General features: G+C 38.3%; 1 protein-coding gene across 8 annotated transcripts in view; it reads left to right on the forward strand.

Annotated features, from left to right (window-relative positions):
- LRCH3 (leucine rich repeats and calponin homology domain containing 3) overlaps positions 1–19,854 on the forward strand; it is a 113,992-nt gene that overhangs the window by 81,803 nt on the left and 12,335 nt on the right. For 5 of the 8 annotated variants that reach the window (XM_040249605.1, XM_040249623.1, XM_040249576.1 and 2 more), the window contains 4 exons: positions 6,109–6,157; positions 6,948–7,055; positions 8,650–8,768; positions 9,329–9,466. In XM_040249605.1, coding sequence (XP_040105539.1) covers positions 6,109–6,157; positions 6,948–7,055; positions 8,650–8,768; positions 9,329–9,466 — 414 coding nt within the window. Of the gene's footprint in view, positions 1–2,429; positions 2,502–6,108; positions 6,158–6,947; positions 7,056–8,649; positions 8,769–9,328; positions 9,467–19,854 lie in introns of all 8 variants that reach the window. The other 3 variants (XM_040249567.1, XM_040249562.1, XM_040249586.1) reach the window with 1 other exon arrangement.

The following is a 19,854-nucleotide window of genomic DNA, read 5'->3' on the forward strand; positions in this document are numbered from 1 at the left end:
CTATAAGTTCCTGTGTACTCTGGCTATTATCTGTCTCTCATTTCTGGTCTCATGCTATGTCAGCATTTTTCTCTGCTCTACAGATATGAGAAACCCTTTCTTACCTCAGGATCTTTACAAATGCTGTTCGCTCTGCATGCAGTGTCTCTCATTCCCTCCATATACCCCTCGGTTGACTCCTACTGATCTATCTGGTCTCAACTTAAATGTCACATCCTTAAAATGGCCTTTGCAACACTGCTTACCCCAAATCAGTTCTCCACTGTTACTCATCTTCATAGTACTTTTAGGTGGGAGTTTATTGTTTTTTATATCCCTCCCCCAACGATAGACTGTTAGATTATAAGTTTCATGGGCATGGGGATATTCTTTGTTGCATTTACCTATGTATACTCAATCCCTATCATAATTCCTGGGATATATTAATTATTAATTACTAATAAGTAATTCCTGAATAATTTGGAAGTTTTATGTATTCTTTACGTGTAATAATTGCTTGTTTGTTAAGGTAGTCAAGTGGTTAGGATTAGGTGTTTTCACTACAATGGCCCAGGTTCAGTCCAGGGAACTGAGATCCTGCAAGTTGCATGGTGTGGCCAAAATAAAAAAATAAAATCACAGTCAGGAAAAAAAACAGTTGTCAAAAAAAAATAGTTTCATGATAAGAAGGTCTGATAATACAGCAAGTAAATGTTGAATTTGATTTAAAGACCTTGAAATATGGGATTTGACGTAAGTATTAGAAATGTTTAATATCTGTTACACTAACATTCTTTTATGGTTGCCCTTCAGACTCTGTTGCTTTCGTATATATTACATCTATGTCTAGCCCATCTCTAGATACTAGCAAGTATCTAGACTCATTTCACTTCCTCTTCTCTCCATTTCTTTTTTCCTTCTTTGCCAACTTAGTGCTAGATACTAGCAAAGATTTGGACTCATTTCACTTCCTCTTCTCTCCATTCATTTTTTCCTCCTTTGCCAACAAAGTGTCATTTAGCCTTTTTATACTTGATTGGGCTTCCCTGGTAGCTCACATGATAAAGAATCTGCCTGCAATGTGGGAGACCTGCGTTTGATCCCTGGCATTCAGTCACTGGGTTGGGAAGCTCCCCTGGAGGAGAACATGGCAAACCACTCCAGTAGTCTTTCCTGGAGAATCCCCATGGACAGAGGAGGCTGGTGGGCTACAGTCTGTGGGGTCTCAGAGTCAGACATGACTGCGACTAAACACACAGGACATACTTGAGACTGACAGTAATTCAAGTCCATTTGATTATAAGGAAGCCCAGGAAATCTAAATAAGTAAAAGCATATAAAATGTAAGGCTGCTGTCACAGTCTGTTCTTGTACATTTCGTTTTTCGCTTTTTTCTGCCTTAAGATAGATAATGTTACTGTGAGTATTACATGCTTTTTTTTTTTTGCACACATGAAAAAAACATTGCTATCTATCAGCTCATTAAAATTATAGTTGTATTTATTTTATTGACCATCTTACCTTTTTCTAAATACCACTTGTGTTCCTGTTCATTTATCCCATGATTCAGGTATTTGTGATCAGTTTAATTTTTTTAAATTATTTAACTTATAAAGACTTTAATATCTTTAAGCCTTTGGCATTTTTAACAAGTAAAATCCCACCCAAGCACCCTTTGTGAAAGTCTTGTCTTCTCTGATTTCCATTCCCCACCAGTAAAAAAAAAAATTGTCATGTTTTGAACAACTTCTATCTATAAAATTCTGTATAATAGATTATAACAGTATCTCTAATATATTTAACTAGTTGTATGTATTCATAGATTGGTGAAAGGATAAAAGATTCAGACAAATGGAAAATTGTATGTTTTAGAGGTCATTTGGACTTTCACAGAAGCAGAAATGAAATGCTGGTTTATCCTTAAGGTGTGATGCAAAACCCTTATATCCTGGCATCTCACACCAGAGCCATTAAACTGAATTATAATAAATCTAATTTGGATTAATATTGAAAAAATATTGCCCTTATTCATGCCAGTTCTGGTCAGTTAAAACGAACTCTTTGACTCAATTTGTTTCCCCTGCTATAGGGATAGCACAGGACTCATTTGTTTCTAAGGCTGTTTTGCTATTAAAAAAAAATTATGTTCTATTTTATTTCTCTATTAAATCATGTCTTTCAATTCTTGATTAATGTGGTATGGGGTATTGAAATAGTTGAATTAAAGGTGGAGAAACTGTGTTAAATCACAGGCCTTTTCTCCCAGGTGTTCTCTTTCTGCCCCGTCAATGTCTTGGTGAATCATTTGAAAGTTTGTCAGTGACCTTTCCTTTTCTGCTTTTACTGAGAAGGCCGGCCTGCCTGCCTGCCTGCCTGCCTGCCTGCCTGCCTGCCATTTTGCTAACGTAAATGCTGCCTTCTGTTTCTTCTCTTTTTCTTTTGCAATTTAGTCGCTGTCAGGTGTGAATCAAGTGGGTTATGCTGCTACCCTGCCTCATGCTTCTGCCTTCAGGCCTCTTCAGGTATCAGTATATCTCGTTATTATAATTTACCAGGAACTTTTGCAAGTTTTATTATGCCAGAAACATAGAGCCTTCATTAATTATTTACATTGAGATTTTGCTTGAAGTATTCTAATTTTATTATCAAAGAATTTTTTGATCATGAGTTTACTTTGTAACTTTGTTACTATTTTACTTTGATCATGAGTTTTTATTTGAATTAACTCTGTTGGCTAAGTGCATGCAAAATAACTTGAGTCCCAGTCTCCCAAACTGGGAGACTATTCGCTGCTAAAACCCTTTTATAGTAGGGGTCAGTAAGCTATGGTCCCTAGGCCACCTGTTTCTGTTTGATTGACACACAGCCACTCCCATGTGTCTATGGCTGCTTTTGTGCTTAAGTAGGAAGTTACAGTGGAGATCATATGTAAGTCTAAATGAAAAACCTGTGGTGTTTTATTTTTTGAAGGCTTCCCTCTAAGGATGATAATTCCATGCTTATTATCATTTGATACATAAATGATTAATAATCCTCATTGTCAACCAGGTCCTCTCCTTGTTTAACTTATATCTGTCCTCCTGTGATTTACACCTCGCCTGTTTCTTCTTTTCTTTTCAGAGTAGAGATTTTCTAGTTATTTAGTAGTTCTTACATAGGGGAATCTTTATAATTGGAAATTATTATGATGCCTCCCTTCTCTGTAAATTAAGCTTTGGCCCTTAATTTATGTACCTTTCCTAGCCTGTTTGTCCTTACGGACTTTCACAAGTTCTTCACCTCCATTTTGACTCCATGGTCCCCCTCATTAGAGCCCACGTGGTGCTGAGCATGAAACCAGGGTTATTCACATCTTTACCTGAGTGTTAGGTTGGGGTTTTCCTTTTCAGTGTTCATTTTACTCAGTACCCACTGTAATTCTCAAATGTTTTAATTATACTCCTAAATGATAATAATTCCTAAATATTGTATCTTGTTTTCCTGCTTAATTTTTATTTGTGAAAATTTAAAATTTTCTAGCTTACCAGAATACTTTCAGAATCTCAAGTCATGTCCTTCCAGATGCTAACCCCAGCTTACATCTGTAAACCTGATAAACCTTCTTTCTGTTTCTTATTGAAGCTACTCATACCTGAATGACTCCTGAAAAAACTTTCTAATTCTCTTCTATATTAACCTTTTGTTAGCCTTTCTCAGTACGTTCCTTATTTGAAAAACACAGAAAATTATCTGAGGGACTGTTTTCAAAATTTCAAGGAAGGTATATAAGAGAAAAGTTAATTTGTTACAGTAAGGCTATCAGCATGGTTTGAGCTAATTATTTTAGTATAGTGGAGTACAAATCAGTTAGATTTACAGTTTCAATAAAAACATATTTTAAAAGTCCCCATTTTATAAGTCCCCTCTAGTCTGGCTTTGTTTTTCATTACACCCAACTGTATGTTATCTTTTGGTACTTCTGGAGGTGAGAACATTTGCTGCCATTCAGTGGAATGTGTTTTAGCTCTTCCTTAGCTAGTTCAGTTCAGTTGCTCAGTCGTGTCCGACTCTTTGCAACCCAATGGACTGCAGCACGCCAGGCCTCCCTGTCCATCATCAACTCCCAGAGTTTACTCAGACTCATGTCCATTGAGTTGGTGATGCCATCCAACCATCTCATCCTCTGTCATCCCCTTCTCCTCCCACCTTCAGTCTTTCTCAGCATCGGGGTCTTTTCAAATGAGTCAGTTCTTTGCATCAGGTGGGCGAAGTATTGGAGTTTCAGCTTTAACATCATTCCTTCCACTGAATATTCAGGACTTATTTCCTTTAGGATGGACTGGTTGGGTCTCCTTGCTGTTTAAGGGACTCACTAGAGTCTTCTCCAACACCACAGTTCAAAAGCATCAATTCTTCAGCGCTCAGCTTTCTTTATGGTCCTACTCTCACATCCATACATGACTACTGGAAAAACCATAGCTTTGACTAGATGGACCTTTGTTGGCAAAGTAATGTCTCTGCTTTTTAATATGCTGTCCAGGTTGGTCATAACTTTTCTTCGTAGGAGCAAGTGTCTTTTAATTTCATGACTGCAGTCACCATCTGCAGTGATGTTGGAGCCCCCAAAGATAAAGTCTCTCACTGTTTCCAGTGTTTCCGCCTCTGTTTGCCATGAAGTGATGGGACCAGATGCCATGATCCTTATCTAGTAGAGTTGCCTATTAACTTTATCATTTTATTCCTAAATGTGTTCAAAGTTTCTAATCTATCTCACAGTAATAGGTCTTTTTAATTTTTCTTTCCCTCTGTATCTGGAATAATCTCTACTTCTTATGTTTTTCAGTTTGTACCATTGGTCCTTCAATAGGTCTTTGTTGAGCTAACTAGCTTTCTCCTTCTTATTTCATATTCTTTGAAGATAAGGATAGTCTTTTGTTCCCTTACAAAGATATACAGCTTTTCCCTCACTTGCCTGTTCATTCCCTTTACTAGTACCTGTTGCTCTTACTTTAAACTTGTTATTTAAATTCCCATTTCTGCTCAACATCCTAAACTTTGTTTACTGGCATCATTATACTTAATGAACATGTTGTCTTTTTCACTAATGAAGATGTAATACAGTTCTTCACTCAAAATGCAGCTTACTTTTTAAGTCTTAATTCTTGGCCTGAGAGTATCAAATCAAGGAATCATTACCTCAGAATTGTCTTTCAGATCATTCCAGGAATTTTCTCACCAGCATGGCTTCTGTTTATTTATAGCAGTTAAAATTTCCTTTCATCATTAATTTCACCTACCCAACTACAATTTGAGATAAAAGATTTCTGCAAATACTGAAACCCAAAAAGGAGAAAAAAGCATGGGAGTGTGTATATGTGTATGTGTGTGTTTTAAAGTCATTCTGTTCAAAAATGTCTGTTACCATAAATTATTGAGTACAATTCATTAATCATTGAATATAACTTGATATCAAGTCCTGAAAAACTTGTTAATTCTAGCTTTTGTTGATTTTACTTCTCTGCCATGTCTTTAATATCTTTAACCCAGCTAACCAATACTTCTTTTTTAATTAGCTTAACTCCAGTCCCTTTTTTTAGGTATACCTTATACCAGTTGAGCTACTTCTCTCTCCTTTATGGTTCCTTTGGTCAATAAATTAAAAAGATCTTCGATTCAAATACTAGTCTCAAAATATAGCTATCATCTTGCACCATCTTATTTCCTAGCTGAAATGAAGAAACCTTCATTACTCTTTCTTAAAACATTATTTGAGGAGTAGAGGAGAAATACGTTAGAAAGTATCCCAGAAAAACACTATTATAAAATAAAATTTTATTCTCTCCTATACATTTCCCAATAAAATTTTCTGCGTTAGGATGATTTAATTTTTCACACTCTTAGGAAAGACCTGTTACATAATAGGACTATCTTTAGAGAATGTGTTACTTAAATCTTATACTCTCTAGAACCAAGTAAGAGATTTGGCATTAAAAAATATTCAAAATTAATTTATTATACCAAATTCTCATTTCTAAATTTCATTTTGAATAGAGTTGCATGATTTTTTTCTTTTATAATCCCTAAGTTACCACAACTATGGAAGGTACCTCTTCTTGAATAATAAGTATTGATGTATTTGTTTCTCCACAGAATGATGACAGATCTAATGCTGTATCAAATTCACCTACAACAGAAACAGGTAATAGACACAAAAGTACAGTTAACCACATCCTGATTATAATTCTTTACCAGGATTTTCCTGATAAATTCCTTCTTAGATGGCAGTGGCTTCCTTTTCTGAGAAATCAGGCACAAATATGGGAGCTCTGCACATTTTTCATTTTTTAATTCAGGTGGTTGTTCAGCTACTCAGCCTTTTGATACAAAAAAATGAGTATTTGCTAGCAGGGCTGTAGGTTGGCACAAGACTATTTAATATATTAACATTCATTCTGTCTTTATTGATACACCAAGAATAACATGACAATTAAAAATGCATACATGATACTTCACTGGTGGTCTAGTAGTTAAGAATCAACCTTTCAATGCAGAGAATGTAGGTTTGATCCCCGATTGGAGAACTAAGATCCCACATGTCGTGGAGCAGCTAAGCCCACACCCCACAACTAGAGTCCGTGCACCACAGTGAAAGATTCAAACAAACAGGGAATTCCCTGGTGGCCTAGTGGTTAGGATTCTGGGCTTTCACTGCCATGGTCTGGTTTCAATCCCTGATTGGGGAACTGAGACTCCAGAAGCCATGTGGCATGGCCTAAAAAATAAAAACACATACAAACAGCCCTCCTGTTTTCAGGGTTACTTTTCTGTACCAGATTTTTCTATTAATAAACAAAATTATTGTTTTATATCATTGCAACATTTAACATTTCTTTTTCATTTATCATTTATTGAACTTTTGTCACGTCTATTATTATGTTTAATTTTTTCCATCTCCTTTAATTTTATTTTGCTTTTCCATGCTGATTCAGCTCATCATTCCCCTGCATATTCTTTTCCTGCTGCTATCCAGAAAAACCAGCCCCAGCGCCCTGAAAGCTTCCTTTTCCGAGGAGCTGTCAGGACAGAAACAAATAAAGGTAGGTGGTAGTGACTAAAAGAGGGATAGGGGAGGAGGTGGTTATACAATGACATTAACTGCTAACATGCTTTTAAATTTCTCCTCTGGGAATTCCTTGGCAGTCCAATGGTTAGGACTCAGTGCTCTCACTGCCAGGGCCTGGGTTCAGTCCGTGGTCAGGGAACTAAGATCCTGCAACCTGTGTGGTGTGGCCAAGCAAAAACAAAAAACAATAATAAACTTCTACCCTTTGGTGTCACTGAGACAAAGTTTTAAGCTCTACATTTGTCTGTGATCTCACTGACATTAAAGGAAGAGAATCTTAATCTTGCTCAAATTCATTTTGTTCAGAAAGTTTCTTAGTATCACCTAAAAGCAGGTTATAGTGTTTGAACAAAAAAAATACTCTTTTAGGGCTTCAGGGAATGAATGTCCCTTCTCCCTATAACTTCCTCTTAGATTTTTCCATTGGTAAAACCTGTCTATATTGTTAAATAAATGAATCAGTAATTTAAAAGCAGATCTACTTAGTCTCATGGTTTTTAGTTAATATGGCAAATCTCTGCTGATCCCCAAAGAAGTTACCTAAATATGGAAACAGACATTTCACTCCCAAAATTACTGTTAATGTAACTGGTAGATACAGTGAGATTTAAACTCAAACCAGAGGTGTGCTGCTGGTGGGACTCTAAATTAGCATAGAAAACTGCTTACATTATCTGCTAATGCTGAATACTTGTTGAGTTGGTCAGGTAGTTCACTTGGTTTTAGATAAAAATAAAAGAAATTTTTCATTTTCATGAAGAACTTTATTGAACGAACATTTGGCCAATCTGATGTATCCTATGAGTAGAAACTTTGCTTTCTGAAACATGTAATATCTATACCAAAAGATATGTTCAAAAATATTCATAGCAATGTTATTCATAATAGCCCCAAACTGAATGTCCATTAACAACAATACAATGGATAAATAATTATGGTATATTTGTACAATAGGATACCAAATAGGCAATGAAAATGAACAAGGTAATACATACAACAATGTGAATAAATCTTATAATATTGATCAAAAAGATGCCAAACCCAAAAGCATACACACATATAATATGGTTTTATTTATAGAAAGTTCAAAACTGGACAAAACTAATCTGTGGTATTAGAAGCCAGGAAGTTTACATAGTTAGAACCCATGGTGTTAGAAATAACTCTTGGGTACCAATGGGCAGAGAACAGGAGAGAGTCTCCTGGATGTTGGTAATTTTCCATTTATTGACTTGCTTGTGTCTACTTTGTGATGATAATTTATTGAGAGCTCTTTGCTTATGATTTGTGTAATTTTGGGAGGTGTGATGTTCAATAAAAACATTTTTAAATGGATGTGATCAAACACAAAATAGTTGAGCCCAATGGATAATGGACATTTGGTAGTTTTTCATACTATTCTCCCTATTATTGTGCATATTTTTAAATTTCCATTATAAAAACCTTTTTTAAAAAAGGCAATACAGAAGTAAAAAATTCTGTACTTTCAAGGAAACTGATTGGGCAGATCTGAGTATTTTTGCAACACTAGCAGTTGCTTCTCTGTCTCACATATCAATATTTTTTAGGTCATGCTTCACCCCTCCTTTCATCTTCTGTATCAACCACTGATTTGAAAGATCCGGTAACAAGACAGAATTCAAGACAGAGAGAAGAAGAGCTAGAATTAATAGATCAACTACGGAAAGTATATACATTGCCTTTGAGTTAAACTTTTTTAAGTGATATTGCTATAACCCATGATCCTGGCATCACTTTTTCATTTGACTTACACACATTTTTAATAGAACCAACAACTGTCCATTGTGTGCTGTGATGCCCATTGTGTGATGAATTTTTTCAGCTATTTACTAGGAAAATGAGATGGGTTACTTCATAAAGCTCAACCCCTGGCCCTACTTATGTAAAATTTTTTTTCTGCTTCAATGTAAAGAAATCTTGTTAGAGTTAATAAAAATTAATGTATATGTGCACATATACATACCACACTTACATCATATGTAGTGTTTATTTTAAAATTGATCTAGTTTTTTGTTATTTAATCAGAAAATTGGAAATGGATTCTGTTGTGGAACTTGGCAGCACTGTCACCTGACTGCCATACATACATACATACATTGACCATACACGTATATATGTATATGTGTGTATATAATATTGGGTCTCCTGAAATTATTGACTTAGGATAGAAAGATAAAATAAGAGATCGTGGTACTTAAGTTATTTGCTTTTTATCTTGATTTTTAGCATATTGAGTACCGGTTGAAGGTATCTCTGCCTTGTGATCTTGGAGCAGCTCTAACCGATGGTGTCGTTCTTTGCCATTTAGCCAATCATGTGCGGCCTCGATCTGTCCCAAGCATTCACGTTCCCTCACCAGCTGTAGTAAGTTTAATGCTTAAAAAAAGTTGGCTCTTCACCAGACATTTGTTAAGAGGCAGGCGTTATGCAAGTGCTAAGGATACAAATATGAAGAGAGTCTAGCCCCTGCCTTCTGGGTCTTACTTCTGCTAGAGAAAAAACAGGCCTGTAAACAGTAACATCTGTGTGCTATTATAAAAGAGTTGTGTCAGAAGTGTGCTATGGGAATACAAAAAAGGGACCACTTCAGCGCTGCCTGGAAAGTTCAGGAAAGCCTTGCCAGCAGAGGAGGAGGTAAAATTTGAACTAATTCTTTAAGTATGAGTAGAAATTTTCCAGCATTGCAGAGAGGGAGAACGTCATCCTGGACATAGTATTCCGAGATTAAAAAGCTAAGGAACATCATGACATATTAAAGGAATAACACCTTACCCCTAAATATTTCTGAGAATGTCCTAGGCCACTTTGCTCTTACCCATAGCTTGAAGCCAAGGATTGTAGGATGTGGGCGCTAGACCCTGTTGGTGGGAGTGGGATATGATTCATTCACAGAGTTCCCTGTGGGATCAGCCTGAAACTGAGAAGAGACAGCTATGAGCCCTTAGCAGCCAGCAGGGAGTGGGGATAGGAAAGGAGGATAGATGCACAGGCTGAGTAGACACTGGATGAGACACCAGTAGCATCCACAGGTTATCCCCAGTTGTTGCATATCCCCAGTTGTTCCAAGAATATCTTTTCATGGCTGTTCTGCCTCCTCTCCCCTCACCAATACACAGACACACAGCAGGATATAATCAATGTTTCCACATTGCATTATTACTTGATGTTGTAACATCTCTTTTGATGAGTCTGAATGGATACTGTGCATTTGTAACATGCTTAGCAGTGTCTAACCTTTTCAGAATCTCATTTTCTGGTCATTTGTTGTTATTTAGCACATGCTTCCTGATACAAATCCTTTAGTCTTACTGCAGTTGTATCCAGGCCTCTGGATTGCCACTCTGGATGTTCATCTTGCTGCCTCTCCAGATGCAAATCGTTGAAGCCTCTCAAGGACCTTTTATTCTAATTATAAAAGCTGCTTTGTTACCAAGGTCCCAGGAGACTGATATGTCCCTTTTCCCTCTAGCACATCCAAAAATAGAGTCATGCATTTGCTTCTAAAGAAAATAGGTGGCCAATTTTTATTTAGTGACCTCAGAAAACAGGCTTTCAGCTTTGTGTAGAAAAGACAAAGAGGAGTAACAGTACTGCCAAGTCAACTATGCTTCCAAGACTTGAAAGACTTGGTTTGGGTCCTGAGGTGGTGATTAAGAGAATAGGAATTGGCATGCTATTTGGCAGTGCCAGAAAGGGAAGGGCTTATTCATACTTTGCATTCTTCCTAGTTTCTGTCAACTGAGAAACAATGTTTTTTATTTTATTTTTTAATTTTTTATTTTTACTTTATTTTGCTTTACAATACTGTATTGGTTTTGCCATACATTGACATGAATCTGCCACGGGTGTACATGAGTTCCCAATCCTGAACCCCACTCCCACCTCCCACCCCATATCATCTCCCTGGATCATCCCCGTGCACCAGCCCCAAGCATCCTGTATCCTGTATCGAACACAGACTGGGAATTCATTTCTTACATGATAGTATACATGTTTCAGTGCCATTCTCCCAAATCATCCCACCCTCTCCCTCTCCCACAGAGTCCAAAAGTCCGTTCTATACATCTGTGTCTATCTTGCTAACTCACATACAGGGTTATCATTACCATCTTTCTAAATTCCATATATATGTGTTAGTATACTGTATTGGTGTTTTTCTTTCTGGCTTACTTCACTCTGTATAATCGGCTCCAGTTTCATCCACCTCATTAGAACTGATTCAAATGTATTCTTTTTAACGGCTGTGTAATACTCCATTGTGTATATGTACCACAGCTTTCTTATCCATTCATCTGCTGATGGACGTCTAGGTTGTTTCCATGTCCTGGCTATTATAAACAGTGCTGCGATGAACATTGGGATACGTGTGTCTCTTTCAATTCTGGTTTCCTTGGTGTGTATGCCCAGCAGTGGGATTGCTGGGTCATAAGGCAGTTCTATTTGCAATTTTTTAAGGAATCTACACACTGTTCTCCCTAGTGGCTGTACTAGTTTGCATTCCCACCAACAGTGTAAGAGGGTTCCCTTTTCTGCATACCCTCTCCAGCATTTATTGCTTGTAGACTTTTGGATCGCAGCCATTCTGACTGGTGTGAAATGGTACCTCATTGTGGTTTTGATTTGCATTTCTCTGATAATGAGTGATGTTGAGCATCTTTTCATGTGTTTGTTAGACATCCATATGTCTTCTTTGGAGAAATGTCTATTTAGTTCTTTGGCCCATTTTTCGATTGGGTCATTTATTTTTCTGGAATTGAGCTGCATAAGTTGCTTGTATATTTTTGAGATTGGTTGTTTGTCAGTTGCTTCATTTGCTATTATTTTCTCCCATTCCAAAGGCTGTCTTTTCACCTTACTTATAGTTTCCTTTGTTGTGCAGAAGCTTTTAATTTTAATTAGATCCCATTTGTTTATTTTTGCTTTTATTTCCAATATTCTGGGAGGTGGGTCATAGAGGATCCTGCTGTGATTTATGTCAGAGAGTGTTTTGCCTGTGTTCTGCTCTAGGAGTTTTATAGTTTCTGGCCTTACATTTAGATCTTTAATCCATTTTGAGTTTATTTTTGTGTGTGGTGTTAGAAAGTGATCTAGTTTTATTCTTTTACAAGCGGTTGACCAGTTTTCCCAGCACCACTTGTTAAAGAGATTGTCTTTAATCCATTGTATATTCTTGCCTCCTTTGTCAAAGATGAGGTGTCCATAGGTGTGTGGATTTATCTCTGGGCTTTCTATTTTGTTCCATTGATCTATATTTCTGTCTTTGTGCCAGTACCATACTGTCTTGATAACTGTGGCTTTGTAGTAGAGGCTGAACTTAGCCAGGTTGATTCCTCCAGTTCCATTCTTCTTTCTCAAGATTGCTTTGGCTATTCGAGGTTTTTTGTATTTCAGTACAAATTGTGAAATTATTTGTTCTAGCTCTGAAAAATACCGCTGGTAGCTTGATAGGGATTGCATTGAATCTGTAGATTGCTTTGGGTAGTATACTCATTTTCACTATATTGATTCTTCCGATCCATGAACATGGTATATTTCTCCATCTATTAGTGTCCTCTTTGATTTCTTTCATCAGTATTTTATAGTTTTCTATATATAGGTCTTTAGTTTCTTTAGGTAGATATATTCCTAAGTATTTTATTCTTTTCATTGCAATGATGAATGGAATTGTTTCCTTAATTTCTTTTTCTATTTTCTCATTATTAATGTATAGGAATGCAAGGGATTCCTGTGTGTTGATTTTATATCCTGCAACTTTACTATATTCATTGATTAGCTTTAGTAATTTTCTGGTGGAGTCTTTAGGGTTTTCTATGTAGAGGATCATGTCATCTGCAAACAGTGAGAGTTTTACTTCTTCTTTTCCAATTTGGATTCTTTTTATTTGTTTTTCTGCTCTGATTGCTATGGCCAAAACTTCCAGAACTATGTTGAATAGTAGCAGTGAAAGTGGGCACCCTTATCTTGTTCCTGACTTTAGGGGAAATGCTTTCAGTTTTTCACCATTGAGGATAATGTTTGCTGTGGGTTTGTCATATATACCTTTTATTATGTTGAGGTATGTTCTTGGAGTTGCTAACAGTCGGACACAACTGAGCGACTTCACTTTCACTTTTCACTTGCATGCATTGGAGAAGGAAATGGCAGCCCACTCCAGTGTTCTTGCCTGGAGAATCCCAGGGATGGGGGAGCCTGGTGGGCTGCCCGTCTATGGGGTCGCACAGAGTTGGACACGACTGAAGCGACTTAGCAGCAGCAGCATGTTCTTTCTATTCCTGCTTTCTGGAGAGTTTTTATCATAAATGGATGTTGAATTTTGTCAAAGGCCTTCTCCCCATCTATTGAGATAATCATATGGCTTTTATTTTTCAATTTGCTAATGTGGTGAATTATATTGATTGATTTGCGGATATTGAAGAATCCTTGCATCCCTGGGATAAAGCCCACTTGGTCATGGTGTATGATCTTTTTAATGTGTTGTTGGATTCTGATTGCTAAAATTTTGTTAAGGATTTTTGCATCTATGTTCATCAGTGATATTGGCCTGTAGTTTTCTTTTTTTGTGGCGTCTTTATCAGGTTTTGGTATGAGGGTGATGGTGGCCTCATAGAATGAGTTTGCAAGTATACCTTCCTCTGCAATTTTCTGGAAGAGTTTGAGTAGGATAGGTGTTAGTTCTTCTCTAAATTTTTGGTAGAATTCGGCTGTGAAGCTGTCTGGACCTGGGCTTTTGTTTGCTTGAAGATTTCTGATTACAGTTTCAATTTCCGTGCTTGTGATGGGTCTGTTAAGATTTTCTATTTCTTCCTGGTTCAGTTTTGGAAAGTTGTAGTTTTCTAACAATTTGTCCATTTCTTCCACATTGGCCATTTTATTGGAATATAATTGCTGATAGTAGTCGCTTATGATCCTTTGTATTTCTGTGTTGTCTGTTGTGATCTTTCCATTTTCATTTCTAATTTTATTGATTTGATTTTTCTCCCTTTGTTTCTTGATGAGTCTGGCTAATGGTTTGTCAGTTTTATTTATCCTTTCAAAGAACCAGCTTTTGGCTTTGTTGATTTTTGCTATGGTCTCTTGTTTCTTTTGCATTTATTTCTGCCCTAATTTTTAAGATTTATTTCCTTCTACTAACTCTGGGGTTCTCCATTTCTTCCTTTTCTAGTTGCTTTAGGTGTAGAGTTAGGTTATTTATTTGACTTTTTTCTTGTTTCTTGAAGTATGCCTATATTGCTATGAACTTGCCTCTTAGCACTGATTATATAGTGTCCCACAGGTTTTGGGTTGTTGTGTTTGCATTTTCATTCATTTCTATGCATATTTTGATTTCTTTTTTGATTTCTTCTGTGATTCGTTGGTTATTCAGAAGCGAGTTGTTCAGCCTCCATATGTTGGAATTTTTAATAGTTTTTCTCCTGTAATTGAGATCTAATCTTAATGCATTATGGTCAGAAAAGATGCTTGGAATGATTTCAGTTTTTTTGAATTTATCAAGGTTAGATTTATGGCCTAGGATATGATCTATCCTAGAGAAGGTTCCGTGAGCACTTGAGAAAAAGGTGAAATTCATTGTTTTGGGGTGAAATGTCCTATAGATATCAATTAGGTCTAACTGGTCTATTGTATCATTTAAAGTTTGCCTTTCTTTGTTAATTTTCTGTTTAGTTGATCTGTCCATAGTTGTGAGTGGGGTATTAAAGTCTCCCAATATTATTCTGTTATTGTTAATTTCCCCTTTCATACTTGTTAGCGTTTGTCTTACATATTGTGATGCTCCTATGTTGAGTGCATATATATTTATAATTGTTATATTTTCTTCTTGGATTGATCCTTTGATCCTTATGTCGTGTCCTTCTTTGTCTCTTTTCACAGCCTTTGTTTTAAAGTCTATTTTATCGGATATGAGTACTGCTATTCCTGCTTTCTTTTGGTCTCTATTTGCATGGAATATCTTTTTCCAGCCCTTCACTTTCAGTCTGTATGTGTCCCTTGTTTTGAGGTTGGTCTCTTGTAGGCAGCATATATAGGGGTCTTGTTTTTGTATCCATTCAGCCAGTCTTTGCCTTTTGGTTGGGGCATTCAACCCATTTACGTTTAAGGTAATTATTGACAAGTATGATTCTGTTGCCATTTACTTTATTGTTTTGGGTTCGGGTTTATACGCCCTTTTTGTGTTTCCTATCTAGAGACTATCCTTTAGCATTTGTTAGAGAGCTGGTTTGGTGGTGCTAAATTCTCTCAGCTTTTGCTTGTCTGTAAAGCTTTTGATTTCTCCTTCATATCTGAATGAGATCCTTGCTGGGTACAGTAATCTGGGCTATAGCTTATTTTCTTTCATCACTTTAAGTATGTCTTGGCATTCCCTCCTGGCCTGAAGAGTTTCTATTGAAAGATCAGGTCTTATCCTTATGGGAATCCCCTTGTGTGTTATTTGTTGTTTTTCCCTTGCTGCTTTTAATATTTGTTCTTTGTGTTTGATCTTTGTTAATGTGATTAATATGTGTCTTGGGGTGTTTCGCCTTGGGTTTATCCTGTTTGGAACTCTCTGGGTGTCTTGGACTTGGGTGATTATTACCTTCCCCATTTTAGGGAAGTTTTCAACTGTTATCTCCTCAAGTATTTTCTCATGGTCTTTCTTTTTGTCTTCTTCTTCTGGGACTCCTATAATTAGAATGTTGGAGGGTTTCATATTGTCTGGAGGTCTCTGAGATTGTCCTCATTTCTTTTAATTCGTTTTTCTTTTTTCCTCTCTGATTCATTTATTTCTACCATTCTATCTTTTATTTCACTAATCCTATCTTCTGCCTCTGTTATTCTACTATTTGTTGCCTCCAGAGTGTTTCTGATCTCATTTATGGCATTCAGTTCAGTTCAGTTCAGTCGCGCAGTCGTGTCCGCTCTTTGCGACCCCATGAATCGCAGCACACCAGGCCTCCCTGTTCATCCCCGTCTCCTGGAGTTCGCTCAGACTCATGTCCATCGAGTCCATGATGCCATCCAGCCATCTCATCCTCTGTTGTCCCTTTCTCCTCCTGCCCCCAATCCCTCCCAGCATCAGACTCTTTTCCAATGAGTCAACTCTTCACATGAGGTAGCCAAAGTACTGGAGTTTCAGCTTCAGCATCATTCCTTCCAAAGAAATCCCATTGTTGATCTCCTTCAGAATGGACTGGTTGGATCTCCTTGCAGTCCAGGGGACTCTCAAGAGTCTTCTCCAACACCACAGTTCAAATGCATCAATTCTTCGGCACTCAGCCTTCTTCACAGTCCAACTCTCACATCCATACATGACCACAGGAAAAACCAAAGCCTTGACTAGACGGACCTTAGTTGGCAAAGTAATGTCTCTGCTTTTGAATATGCTATCTAGGTTGGTCATAACTTTCCTTCCACGGAGTAAGCGTCTTTTAATTTCATGGCTGCAGTCACCATCTGCAGTGATTTTGGAGCCCCAGAAAATAAAGTCTGACACTGTTTCCACTGTTTCCCCACCTATTTCCCATGAAGTGATGGGACTGGATGCCATGATCTTCATTTTCTGAATGTTGAACTTTAAGCCAACTTTTTCGCTCTCCTCTTTCACTTTCATCAAGAGACTTTTTAGCTCCTCTTCACTTTCTGCCTTAAGGGTGGTGTCATCTGCATATCTGAGGTTATTGATATTTCTCCCAGCAGTCTTGATTCCAGCCTTTGTTTCTTCCAGTCCAGCGTTTCTCACGATGTACTCTGCATAGAAGTTAAATAAGCAGGGTGACAATATAAAGCCTTGACGTACTTCTATTTGGAACCAGTCTGTTGTTCCATGTCCAGTTCTAACTGTTGCTTTCTGCCTGCATGCAGATTTCTCAAGAGGCAGGTCAGGTGGTCTGGTATTCCCATCTCTTTCATTATTTTCCACAGTTTATTGTGATCCACACAGTCAAAGGTTTTGGCATAGTCAATAAAGCAGAAATAGATGTTTTCTGGAACTCTCTTGCTTTTTCTATGATCCATTTATGGCATTAGTCATTATATATTGACTCTTTTTTATTTCTTCTAGGTCCTTGTTAAACCTTTCTTGCATCTTCTCTATCCTTGTCTCCAGGCTATTTATCTGTGATTCCATTTTGATTTCAAGATTTTGGATCATTTTCACTATCATTATTCGGAATTCTTTGTCAGGTAGATTCCCTATCTCTTCCTCTTTTGTTAGGTTTGGTGGGCATTTCTGCTGTTCCTTTACCTGCTGGGTGTTCCTCTGTCTCTTCATCTTGGTTATATCGCTTCGTTTGGGGTGGCCTTTCTGTATTCTGGGTATTTGTGAAGTTCTCTTTATTATGCAGTTTCCTCTCTGTGGGTGGGGTCGTATCAGTGGCTTGTCAAGGTTTCTTGTTTAGGGAGGCTTGTGTCGGAGTTCTGGTGGGTGGAGCTAGATTTCTTCTCTCTGGAGTGCAATGAAGTGTCCAGTAATGAGTTATGAGATGTCAGTGGTTTGGGAATAACTTTGAGCTGCCTGTATATTGAAGCTCAGGGGTGTGTTCCTGTGTTGCTGGAGAATTTGCGTGATATGTCTTGCTCTGGAACTTGTTGGCCCTTGGGTGGTGCTTGGTTTCAGTGTAGGTGTGGAGGTGTTTTATGAGCTCCTATCGATTAATGTTCCCTGGAGTCAGGAGTTGTCTGATGTACTCAGGATTTGGACTTAAGCCTCCTGCTTCTGGTTTTCAGTTTTATTTTTAGAGTAGGCTCAAGACTTCTCCATCTATACAGCACTGATGATAAAACATCTAGGTTAAAGATGAAAAGTTTCTCCACATTGAGGGACACCCAGAGAGTTCACTGAGTTACATCGAGAAGAGAATAGGGAGGGGGTAGTTAGAGGTGACTGGAATGAGATGAGGTGGGATCAAAAGAGGAGAGAGCAAGCTATCCAGTAATCACTTCCTTCTGTGCACTCCACAATCTGGACCGCTCAGAGATGTTCACGGAGTTATACAGGGAAGAGGAGAGGGAGGAAGTAGACAGAGGTAGCCAGGAGGATAAAAGAGGGAAATGAAAAGGAGAGAGACAGATCCAGCCAGTAACCAGTTCCCTAAGTGTTCTCCATCGTCTGGAACACAGAGATTCACAGAGTTGGGTAGAAAAGAGAAGGGGGAGGGAAGAGACAGAGACAACCTGGTGGAGAAAAAGGAGACTCCAAAGGAGGAGAGTGGTCAAGCCAGTAATCTCGCTCTCAGGTAAAATTGAGTACTGAAGATTGGGTTTTTAAATGTACAAAATTGACAACAAATACCAAAAACCAAAGATTAAAAATCTAGAGTAGAGGTTGGATTTCAAAAATACAATATTAAAGAAAAGAAAAAGAAGAAGAAAAAACAAAGTCACGAGAATTATTAAAAAACAACAACAACCACAAAAATATATATACGGCGTTTGCTTTAAAAATAGGGTCTTTTTTTTGAAAAGTAATAGTAGGTTATAAAAATAAAAATTAAAGGAGAAATAGAGGACTTAAAATTTTTTTAAAGTTAAAAGAAAAAACAATCAACATCAAAAAAAAAAGAGAATGATTGTAAAAACAGTAAAGATATATCTGGGACTTACTCTCGTGGTGTGGGCAGTGTGGGGTCACTTCCAAGGCGGTCCCCTCTGTTTAGCTTCTTCTGTTTGCTGGTCTCTTCAGTGTCTGATTTCCGCCCTGACACAAGGGGGGCAGTGGTGGACACTTTTTTTTTTAAGGCTCACTTGTTCAGTCGCGCTGTTGGGAGGGAGGGATGCTGCAAACAAATAACACTGGCGTGTGCTCACAGTGCCTCAGTCACGCTGGGCCTTCCCCTGCTCACGGTGCATACCACTCAGGCTCTACATTGCTCCGCCAGGAACTGTCTGAGGCCAGCCATAGGCTGCATGCACCTCCCTGATCTAAGCCGCTCAGGCTCGGCTCTCAGGTAGCCCTCAGAGGCGCAGATTCGGTTGGGCCTGCGTTTTGTGCCCTTCCCAGGTCCGAGTAGCTCAGGTGTTTGGCGAGCGCGGTCGCTGCGACTTACCGCCTTTCCCATCCCTGGTGCTCAGTTTTCTGGGTGTACCGCTGGCTCCCCTTCTCAGGCGGATGGTGACTGTCCAGAACCCCAAGAAGACTTAGTAAAGAAACCTGCTTGCGGTTTGGTAGGTAATGTCTCTCCGGGTCTGTGATTGCCGCCTTCTAGCCCTTACAGCTCTGGCTGCCTGTCACCAGAGGGGGATGGTCTGCAGCCGGCTATTTCTGTTCCGTCCTTTGTTCTGTGCGCGGTCCTGGTGGTGTCTTATGTTAGACCTTTTCATGTGGTAGCTATCCCACAGTCTGGTATGCTAGCCCAAGTTAGTTCGCTCTGGTTACACTCTGGGCATTCCGGCCTGATTCTTAAAAAACACTGCAGCCCGCGCCTCCCTGCCCAGCCCCCACTTGCTAGTGGTGGATGCAGGCGTCTGCGCTGCTTTTCCACTGGGGGAGTTACCGTTGGGCTCGTAATCTCTTGGTTTTAATTATTTATTTATTTTTCTCCCCTGTTATGTTGCGCTCTGTGCTTCCAAGGCTCGCCACAGACTCGGCAGTGAGAGTGTTTCCTGGTGTTTGGAAACTTCTCTCTTTTTAAGCCTCCCTTCCCGGGACGGAGGTCCCTCCCTACCTCCTTTGTCTCTCTTTTCGTCTTTTATATTTTTTCCTACCTGTTTTTGAAGACAATGATCTGCTTTTCTGGGTGCCTCATGTCCTCTGCCAGCATTCAGAAGTTGTTTTGTGG

Source organism: Oryx dammah, unplaced genomic scaffold (genome assembly GCF_014754425.2).
Source record: "Oryx dammah isolate SB20612 unplaced genomic scaffold, SCBI_Odam_1.1 HiC_scaffold_2, whole genome shotgun sequence".
NCBI classification, from domain to species: Eukaryota; Metazoa; Chordata; class Mammalia; order Artiodactyla; family Bovidae; genus Oryx; species Oryx dammah.